The following is an 11,244-nucleotide window of genomic DNA, read 5'->3' on the forward strand; positions in this document are numbered from 1 at the left end:
AAATGATATCAGGTTCCTATTTTGTCCTATGAAGTGTCTTATACAGGGACCAGAGGATAATCATTACGAGTTAATTTATTTTCACCCTCTCTGTCTTTTGCACTGGAATCATTCATATTCCCTCCGGCTGCTGCTGGCAATCCTCCTTGAGATTTGGGAATATGCAATTTCAAATAGACCAATCAACTGTTTTTGAATTGTAAATAAATTAAAATGCATTTAAACATCTGCATTTTTTATGCTCATCCTATCATCAACATTTTAATTATTGTGTTACCCATAATACACCATAATAAATATATTCTTTAGTATATAATTATAAAAAAAAAATGATAAAGATTTTTTTTATTAAAAAATGCTCTATATAGGCTATATATATATACATATATATCTCATATTGCAGAAAACTGCTCAACCGCAATACCACTATACAATACCACTACAGACAAATGTCAAACGAGAAAGACACCAAACAGTTGTCTGTCTTGGAAAACAAACAAACCACACACCTCACAAGAGCATACACTCACCTCACACCTCCTCACTAACACACACTCACACATATACTACATACCACACAACACACCAACATGAATCATACTCTCACACATCTTCACTAAAACACCCATCTCACTCAAGATTCAAGAATATTTAAGCAATACAGGGCATAGGAAAAAATAAATAAAACAACAATAACAAAACAAATTAATTACATTATATATAAAGTATGTAGCCTATACTATTGTCTTTGAATTGCGTTGCCTAAATATAATGAGTGTTTTTCAGACTATTGCCTATGTATATATTATAGTATATAGTATAAACTAAATATCTATAATTTCCTATTTAAACATAGTTTAGTTTAACCCAAACGACTTTAAAAAATAACAATATTCTGTTCTTTCCAACATTCCAAATTGTCATCCGTTTGAACTACGTAGGCTAGAACTAGTATGACTAGTTTTTAACAAATTATGCATAAAACCCCTGTGCAGTGTGGGCGGGCGCCATATAGGACAGCTATATACGCCCACACGGGCGTGTCGTCCTAAAACAGTCGTACACATCTGCACAAACGCACGCTCCTCCTCTATAGCGAACCCCGGATGTGAGGGGATATTCAGCGCTGTGTCGCCGTGTCACCAGGTACTTCCTTCTATTCTCCTCTTCTTTAGTCAATCACAGTCTAAAAATATATTCGTTGGGTTACATGATGTTCTTGACTTCATATTATATATCTATTTCAAAGTTTATTATCGTGTTTTGTTTGCATATTCACCTTATGCTAACGGCTACTATCAGTTTTTCTGCTGTCATCTAACATCTAAACTTAACACTACAACCGTTTAATTCGCTTCTGGCATCTTTTTCAGGCATAATTAGAGGTTTTCGGGATTTATGTGTTTGTTTTACATGTTAGATCTTGAGCATTTTGTTGAATATTTTATTGGCTCAGTCATTTTCAGACAGCCTGACAGGTGAAGACTGATACAGGTATATAAATGTAAAACTTATGTTGGTTTGTGTTAAACCGGCTTATGAGATAGTTGAAAACAGAAATCGTGCAGTTTATTCATAAACAATTTAATGCACTTTTATTCATAAACAATTGAATACATTATAGAATTCTGTGATGTTGAGTTAAACGTAAAATATGTTTATTTAACAGAGCTGAAAGTAGTACAAATAAATATTTGCTTAGCTGAAAGGATAATCAAGTTACTCAGAATATATAATAAAGCAAATGGATGAGGATCGGAAATGTTAATTATTTATCTCATTCTGAATCAGCCAAATATAGGTTAGTCAGTCAGCCTGGCCATTGTTTTGTTGTGTGACTTTTCACAATCATCTTGATTATCTTGAGTAAATTTCTGTAGGTAATATAAGTATTGTATTAGGAATATTTAGGAATTCAGGCTTTTGTAACATGATATCTGATCTCATATCAGGTGTCTGGATCTCAGTGTGGTGACTGCTGCTTGCAAAACCGCCAGGATGATGCGAGCAGGAGGTTTGTTCCGTTTCTTTCAGTCTAAACTCTGCTAAAGTATATATTTCATGTAACCGAAGGCAAATATTTGCTCTTTTGTCATTGACAGTATGTTGTGGTAATGTCTGTTTAATAGCAGTGCAAAAAAAGTTTTGCCTTAAAGGGGTCATATGATGCGATTTCAATTTTTCCTTTCTCTTTGGAGTGTTACAAGCTCTTGGTGCATAAAGAAGATCTGTGAATAATTGCAGAAAACCTAACAATTGTATAGTGTGTAAAAGTGAACAAAATAGTTTAAATTAGTGGTGTAACGGTGTTGTGCCCAATTTTGGGGGGTACTACCTCGGTTTTGATGTCACAGTTCGGTTGTGCCACACAGAATTGGGCACAACACTGGTACACAAACATGACGGTTCGGTACTACCTCGGTTTTGATGTCACAGTTCGGTACGGTTTCGGTGCAGCAGGGGGAAAAACTAAACATAAAATTGCTTTTTTTATATTAAACAGTGGTTTATTGAACAAATGGCTCTTTCTTTAAATAAATTTAATTACAATGAAAATTTTCGAGGGATAAAAATCTACCTCAAATTATGATCTATACTATAGGGGGCCCTTTTACATTACTATAAGGTTACAATTAACAACAGAGCCCAAACTTAAATTCAATTACTATTATTATTATTTATTTTAATATAATAATAATAAACACTCAGATTAAAATATTGTATGCAAACATGTAAAGTTCACATAATGCAGTTTTTAAATTAACTTCTAAATTATACAATTTCTATTGTTGAAATATAATCATTTACACAGTGGCTGTCATAACTTGTTTCATAACAGATTTATTTAAGCACATTAAATAATTAAGACATCACTAACGGATAAAGTAAAATATAATGAGTATAATCTAATATTTCGTCAAATGCTCTTCTCTGCACTTAATTTCTCTAGCGAATTAATGAGCTGCGTTCACTAATGACTTGAGGTAAATTAAATGCTACATGACATTTTGTTTACAAGCTGTTTTATTGCCGTCTTTCCGCGGTTGAAACGCTGATTGAACGATTACATGAGGCATGAGATGTTCATTCATGTTTATTTTGCGTTAAAACTAGTAGTAAAGAGGAAGTGATGATCATGTTTGAACTGAGGCGCCTATACAGTAATTTGTCGCGCCACAGAGTCAAAACGGCATTTATTGTTTGAATTTCCTGAAAAAAATCGACATAATTTTAAAGATGAGACTTTGTTTCTCATCAAAAGTAACAATATATAAAACTATTACTATGGACTTTATAAACTCAAGAATATGGAACTTTTTTGTTTACAGGACTTTTGAAACTGGCAGTGCTGGTTTCTCTCTTGTTTCTAGCTGTGTTCCTGGCATTTGAGCTATTGGAGAGCAAAGCGAATTTTAATTTGGGCAAAGTACTTGGTGAGTTCATGCATGCAACCATTTTCTGCAACTTCCTTTACACACACGGAACATATTGATCTGAAACTGTACACGCCTTTTGTTAGTAAAGATAAATAATACACTTGTTTGGTTAAAGAATGATTTTGCGTTTTTCAGTGTTCGACATGGCACACTGCTATTTGCTAATCGACATCTTTTTCTCTACAGCACGATATGCACCCGCAGAGACTGTCTGTGAGTACATATTTACATTTTTTTTTTTACTACACATGAGAATTGAGGCTGGTGAATGAGTTCCCAGGACTGGATGAACAAGCTCCTCCTGAACCTTTGATTAGAACTGTGTAGATGCAAATTAGGGAATAAATAAATGTAATTTGGAGCTGTGCAGAAATCAATAATTGCCTTACATATTACTGCAGAGTAATAATAGTATGAATGATTCATATGTAGGTTATTGGTGCGACATGACATGAATATATATATATATATATATATAATAGGTGTTATATTCTTGATATTCAGAGTTCCATAGTTGTCACATTAGATGTGTTGGGCAGCTGCCATTTACTTTAGTCCTTTGATAAAGTAGGTGTATTTTGTTGTGATCTTTTTTTTTAATTTTATAACTTCATCTACTTAAGAAGCGTGTCGCAAGACATAATTCAGCGTGAAGACTCCTGTCTGGTGCATGTGTAAATAATAAAAACGATTAATAAATTGTGCAGTCAGAAGGCAAGAACATAGCCAAACACATTTTTTTTTCTGAAATAGTAAAGACATCTGTGTTTATGGATGTATTGATGTTGTTTTCAGCCACCGGGCCTCCGTGCCACAAATGCAGCCTTTCTAAATCATGTCCGGAGGACCATTTTGCCTTTAAGATCACCAGCGGAGCAGCCAGCGTTGTCGGCCCAAAAATGTGTTTTCAGGATACTGTGTAGGTTTTACACACATCTCTTAGTACACTGCATTATTGCATAAACACCATAGAAACATAAACACTTTTTATTGACTGGGGATGTCCTGAATTCAGAGGAAACATGACTGCTGCTGTTTGAACTCTTTCTTCTTTATCTTTTATCAGATTAATGAGTGGAGTAAAGAACAACGTTGGACGGGGTATAAACATTGCTTTGATCAATGGTATGCCTCCTTTTTGTCTTAAGAAACACGCTGATGGTGAAACCTTTTTTAACTGAAAACAGTGACAGTATGTAGGCAACTGAGATAAGTTGGCCTGTATTAATCCACTGTCTTTTTACAGGGAAGACCGGCGAGCTCATCAGGACTGAATCCTTTGACATGTGGTCTGGAGGTAAATCTGTTTCTACACCTTCTATCTTGTTTACATTTATGCATATTGCATGTGTAGGTGCAATCTGGCTTCTCTGTTTAAACCTTGTATTAAAATCCATCTTGGGTGATCACCTCACTAAAGCTGTTAGATACACAGTCTTTTTGTCACATTTTTATATACTTTTTGACGTGACGTGACATGTGGCCAAGTATGGTGGACCCATACTCGGAATTAGTGCTCTGCATTTATCCCATCCAAAGTGCACACACACAGCAGTGAACACACACACACTGTGAACACACACCCGGAGCAGTGGGCAGCCATTTATGCTGCGGCGCCCGGGGAGCAGTTGGGGGTTTGGTGCCTTGCTCAAGGGCACCTCAGTCGTGGTATTGAAGGTGGGAGAGAGCGCTGTACATTCACTCCCCCCACCTACAATCCCTGCCGGTACGAGACTCGAACCCACAACCTTTGGGTTATGAGTCCGACTCATCTAACCATTAGGCCACGACTTCCCACATCATCGCTCATTTTGCTTCAAATGTAAAAAAAAAAAAGTTTGTATTCTCCTAGTAGCTGGTTGGCTTGGTTCATGGCTTATAGCACTTTAATTAAGACTATTTAAAAAATCTCTATGGGAAAAATGAATAGGGAAAAATACATCCGGAAAAAAGTGGGTGGGTAGTAATGCACTATATTCAAGCCGTTTTGTTGTCTGATCACTCAAACCACATTCAGACGTAGTCCGAAACGCATATGATCACATCGCATTTGTATTGTAATGTTGTCCTCGGACAGTGGTGCAGGACTGCCTTCTCGCCTCTGTCAACAACTGCACTAAAAAAGTAGCCATAGGAGAAGTGTTTGAGAATTGTGGGTACTCATAAGCACTCGTCTCACCTAACTGCTTTTTATTTAGCAGTGGTTCTTCTTGACTTTGAGGCCCCTTATTATCCAACATTTGAAGGCCCCCCATGTAGGCTAAGATATTTCAGATAATTCTGCTGTAATGACAAAGCTGCTCATTTTCAACTTCTTGTATTTTCAGAAACTAGCAGTGGCAATATATTTAAATAATTAAATAAAATTATTTTATAATTAAAATGAGAATCATTAAGGTCCATCATTTTAGAATTTCAAGAACTGATATTTATGACAAATGAATTTACATGACTTTTACTGTCATTGATGATTTCAGGGTAAGGTTTTTAAAAATAATTTTTACTCACAGATAACAATTTCTTAAAATATTTTTTAAGACATTTTTTAAAATTAATTAATTCTTAAATAAAAAATGACAGTTGTCGAGGGAACAAATTAAACTAAATTTTAAAGTTTTAAAGTGTATTTTAAAGCTAATTTTCTCTTTAAATCATTTTAAATTATCTTGAGGCCCACTTGGAAGTGTGTTGAGGCCCCCTAGTGGTTTCCAGCCCCCTGGTTGAATTTTATTTGGATGGCAAGAGACTGATTTTAATACCAGTTGAAAACAGGGCCACTTATGGTTTCATTGGTAAGAGCTTGTTTGTATTTGCAAACTGGGCAGAGTCAAGTAACTGAAATGTCCTTTTGAGTGGCATGCAAAAGTTAATCTTTTTAAATGTTTATTCTTGTCTAGATGTGAACCAGCTTATCAAATTCTTGAAGGAAATAGAAGATGGAAGTATTGTCATGATGGCCACTTTTGATGACCCTGCAACAAAGTGAGTCACTTCTCTAAATAGTTGGTGAGAATTTTACAGATCTGTATTGGGTTGTCTAATTAATGTTTTTTTGTGTGTGTGTGTGTGAACAGGCTAAACGATGAGGCCAGAAATCTGATAGCAGAATTGGGCAGCTCAAGCATCGGCATACTGGGATTCAGAGATAATTGGGTGTTTGTAGGGGGCAAAGGGATCAAGACAAAGAGCCCCTTTGAGCAGGTAATTTAGCTTTATACAGGGATGAAAACATGTCACCTTTCGGCGAAATTCACCATTTTGAATTAAAAATGGGTAATTTGTGTGATTTGTGTAGATCCGGTGAGTTTTTAAAATTGTTTGGGTGGTGGGGGGGTCTTTTTACAGTGCCAATAGTACCAACTCAATTCTCTACCCGCTCGAAGTCGCCCACTTTCAAACGCTCCTGCGTGTTTTTGTGTGCGCTGTGGTTTCAAATGACAAAACCAAAAGTTTCTATTTACAACGTGTTTTTGCAGCACTGAGAATTGTAGCCAATCATAGTCTTTGTCAAATGTTTCACCCATGATGAGTTTGCATCCCTGCTTATATCTTGTTTTCAGGCCGTAGCCCCCACTAATGAGGGGCCATGTCCTGTTCAAATTTTGGGATATTTTAAATAAATAATAAACCATCTTTTATGCCTCCAGTATATCAAGAACAATGCAGAGACCAACAAGTATGAAGGCTGGCCTGAAGTTTTGGAGATGGAAGGATGCATTCCCATAAAACATCAGTAGAATGAATTTCAAATTATTTCGCATTTTCATGTACAGCCTGGAGAAGGTCGAAGAATTCAAAATTGTACATATGCAATGTTGTATTGTTCGATTAGCATTGACAATGATGCAATTAAGAATAGAATAGACTTTAAATTTGATGTTGGACTTCCTGTATTTTAAATCTTACCATTAGTGCTCCTGAGCATTTGCTGCTCTATATTTCTATTTCTTTTACAGGATTCCCAGTACTTTTGACCAGTGAGTTTCCATTACTTTTCTTCCAATTGTCCATGATAACTAAATGGATTGTGCTCATTAAAAAAGAAAAATGTAGCCAGGTCAATATTTTACAGCTTAAAATCACTATAAAAATGTATATTCACTATAGAAATATCCACAACTTAACTAATTGTTGTGAATTTCCCAGCCCTGGAAATCACATTCTTAAAAATTCATGGCTGTGGGAGATCGGATTTGTAGGTTTTTTTTAATAACTGGTCCATAAACAGCAAGTTTTTATCCATTTGTGAGGCTCCAGTGTTATAAGAAAAAGAGAGATATTGAGTCCGGAGATTTACTGCATGTCTTCTTGTTTGTAGTTTTTTTTTTTTTTTCCTCCCAGAAAGTGAAGGGAGAGGGTTTGCGCTCATATTTATCACTGCACTAAGACACTCTAAATGTTGATCAAACTGGATTGAAGTTAAATGGCTAAGGGCTTCTGTCACCAAAATGTATTTATTTCTTTGTTTATGGTTAAAATATTTATTTTTCTACTGGCAATTTTGACTGCTGGACTTTATTCCTGAAGGTAGATAATGAAGAATCTTGTTTTTAATCCTTGAATTTAAAAACTGCCCATATTTCTGGTGTGCGATGGGTTATTGATTTGTGTTGGGTTTTGACCTTCTACTGTTTAACTACTGTCTCCAGTTTCATGCCATTTATCCTTAGCTTTTGGGAATGTTGTTATATACAGTTTAGGGACTTCAAAAGATTTCCATTAGTTATTGTGTTGATAGTCAGTCTGGTTACATGCCAATAGTGTTCATAGCAAGCAATAAATATATAACAGTAACTGAGTTTATTCCTAATTGTGCCTTCTGCAGTGTCAATAGTATGCGCTTTCCTACCAGGTAGTAAAATGTCCCATAATTATTGCGGAATTATAATGCAAAGTCAATGATTTTATAATTCCCTGCACGATTTTAACTGTGAAGTTGTGGATTAAAACCCATTTCTTTTGTAAGAAAACCAGTTATGTGCCTTTTTTTGTTTTTTTTACCACAATTAAATATGCCAAGCGATTTTATCTAGATTTTTCTAGAGTTACATGTGAAATCATTGATGTTGCATGGTCTTAATGTGTAAAGCTGTTGTGAGGATTTATTTAGTCTAAATTAAATTTAAATCAAGTAAACTGTGTATTGTGTGATTGCAGAGTCTTTTGTAATGGCTCTAGGATTTTTTTTTGTAAAAAAAAAAAAAAATAAATAAAAAAAAAAAAATTTTAATATTAAAATGAAGCTGAGCAAATGGTTGTTGCTTTAATTCCTGGGTTTTGTCTTACCTCTGTTTAGATTAAGGCGGTGAAGAATACCCCTAGCATCTGTTCTGCCTCGTCAAAGCATGATGCACAAATCCAAAATGGTACATGTGTTTATAAAGGAGTTTGTAGATTCTTGGAAGTCATCCATTCGGCTCTCATTAGCCTAAGAAAAGACCAGAGAAGGTTTCAAAGTACACAGCTGCACAAGAAAGCAATGGCAAACTTCACTCCGCCAGCTTAACTGATGAAAATCATTTCTCTCAATAACATGTTTATTCCATTCGGAAAATATCAAAATATATAGGTACTGATGTAGGCAACAATATAATGTACAGACCCAGTCTATACAAATGTCAATGTGCTGAGAACTAGTTTTTATGCCATCAATAAATACCTTCAATTCTGACAAACTCCTTGTCTCGTTATACTAATTCTCTAAAACGAATGACTAGCGGGAACTCTGAAACATGGCAATTCATTTATCCTGCAGCAGGTGTCCTTCCCCTCCACCTGCTCAAATCCAGCATCATTATTATGGCAAGGACATATAGAATCTATATTTACAAGTGCATGAGATGCATCCATGAAATCCAATCAAGGTCACTGTATTCGAGCGGGAGAGAATTGCAGGGGCTTGTACAGCTGTACAAAAATGTTCCAGGTTCGATGCTGTCAGTTACCACAGAATAATTTCGACCTCTCTCAGTTTCCATTGAACAAAAAACGTGTTATATTTAAGACGCGGTTGTGGTCTAACTCGCCATTTATCAGTGAGACTAGAGTTTTAAGTCGAATTTGTTACTTTGCCAAGAAATTCTTTACCGGGAAAAAAAAAAATACGCAAACAATACATATATATTTCAAGTCTCTGTACCTGATGTCTTTTTACTACAAGTGAAAACGGAGACACAAGATGGCGCCATTTACGTTCTAGTATGACAGGAATGTGAGCGGTTTCAGTTACCCGGATGAGCGTACTTGCGACAGCGATTGGCCAATCAAAATAAAGTATTCCACAGGTGCGCCTATAAAGTGGTTTCATCACACTTGTCCCGTATTATCATAATTAAAATCCACATAACATCTAAAGCTTTACTTTAGAAACAGAAAATTTAAAAGTTGATTCCAGAGCAATGTCTTAAAGTAAACTTTCGCTGTAAGTGGGTGACTGTGAACACATATTCTTGTACAATCTGAGCAACGAGTCAAAATTATTTTCTGTTGTAATAAATAGAATCGAACCCGGAACAGCCATATTAAAATTAAAATAAACGTTTTGCAGCTTTTTAAAAATAATACAGCCATCATCTGTTAAATATTTATAGTTGTGTAACAGACTTCTTTTGGCTCGATAAATGAATACAAGGCTTCAGACTCTCAACCTAATGCTGTAAATGTACAGAAAGTCCAGACACAGGAACTGAATTGAACAGAGCAATATTTTGGTTGCTGAAGATCACATAAATTAGAATCTCTACAATATGTAAAATAATATTGGTTAAAGTTAAAAATAAGATTTTTTTTAACAGTTGAAGAAAAAGGCAAATACATACTTTTGGCTTTGGAAACAAACCTATTTGAACATGTCAGATATAAGAAGCAATGAGAGTCAATGGAGGATTTATACTTCAGAGGCAAAGATCATGAATAGTGAAAAAAATAAACGGCGTTCCAATGCTTGATGAGAGAACAGGTCTCCACACGAACACCTCAATAAGTGCAAAATAAATAATGCAATATCCCAATCCTGTAATCCAACAGATTTGGTACCATAGTAAACTTGCAGAGATATGATACGTGAAATGTGATAGCCAAAAAATTCCTGGAGGGGGAAAAAAATTAATCACATGATGTTCAGGATGAAATATTAAAAGAGGTGGATCTTGGTATTTCCAATGAGAGCTACTGGAAGGTTCTGAGACAAGTTCAAAAAGTCTTTCTGACAGCATATAACAAGAGTTCTGATTTTAAAACAAAAAACCAAACAAAAAAGTTGCATAACACTGTCCTGTGGAGTATTTCATATGGTATACTATACTATGGAGCTTTTTGGCCTTTTTTGGGATTTTGAAGGATTTGTAATTTAAGGCAAAGATTATTATGATTACTTTAAGCTTTTTGCTTTAAACCCATGATTCAATTTTTGGAAAGCTTAAGCATAAAATGCACTAGAAAATTAGGTAGAAACTGATTAGTTGATCTGAGGGGAGGAAAAAAAACCAAACAAATGTAATTCAATACAATCAGAAGGTCTTGACAACCTACCTAGAATGTTGTCGGAAGAAAAGAAAAAAAACAGCTGCTTGTATATGAATGATAAATAATGCTTTGCATGCAATGAAAAAGTAAAAAAAAAAATCAAATAGGCACACCCCCACCATTAATGTCTAGTTTCCAAATGAGTCAAATTTAAATTAAATGGCTAAACATTACTGCACGAGTGCCAACGTGAACACCATGTCAGAGTATCAAGTCATTAATTTCCGCCCCAAAGCACTTCAGAACATTCAAATACATGATTTAATAAGACTAGGCCATAATA

General features: G+C 35.2%; 1 protein-coding gene across 1 annotated transcript; it reads left to right on the top strand.

The window, feature by feature from the left end:
• The first annotated feature begins 1,071 nt into the window (after positions 1-1,071).
• LOC107733009 (protein FAM3C-like) lies at positions 1,072-8,631 on the top strand. The gene is made up of 10 exons (XM_016544514.1): positions 1,072-1,146; positions 1,953-2,014; positions 3,330-3,434; positions 3,624-3,650; positions 4,233-4,356; positions 4,504-4,562; positions 4,684-4,734; positions 6,335-6,419; positions 6,512-6,638; positions 7,085-8,631. The coding sequence occupies exons 2-10, from the start codon at positions 1,999-2,001 to the stop codon at positions 7,172-7,174; spliced, it is 684 nt and encodes a 227-aa protein (XP_016400000.1). The 5' UTR covers positions 1,072-1,146; positions 1,953-1,998; the 3' UTR covers positions 7,175-8,631.
• The last annotated feature ends 2,613 nt before the right edge of the window (positions 8,632-11,244 follow it).

Source organism: Sinocyclocheilus rhinocerous, unplaced genomic scaffold, assembly GCF_001515625.1.
Source record: "Sinocyclocheilus rhinocerous isolate Xijiao unplaced genomic scaffold, SAMN03320098_v1.1 scaffold400, whole genome shotgun sequence".
Classification (NCBI taxonomy): Eukaryota; Metazoa; Chordata; class Actinopteri; order Cypriniformes; family Cyprinidae; genus Sinocyclocheilus; species Sinocyclocheilus rhinocerous.

Coding starts and splice junctions, on each gene's coding strand:
- LOC107733009 (XM_016544514.1), top strand. Junction 3,651..4,232: donor TGCACCCGCAGAGACTGTCT/GTGAGTACATAT, acceptor TGTTGTTTTCAG/CCACCGGGCCTCCGTGCCAC. Junction 4,357..4,503: donor ATGTGTTTTCAGGATACTGT/GTAGGTTTTACA, acceptor ATCTTTTATCAG/ATTAATGAGTGGAGTAAAGA.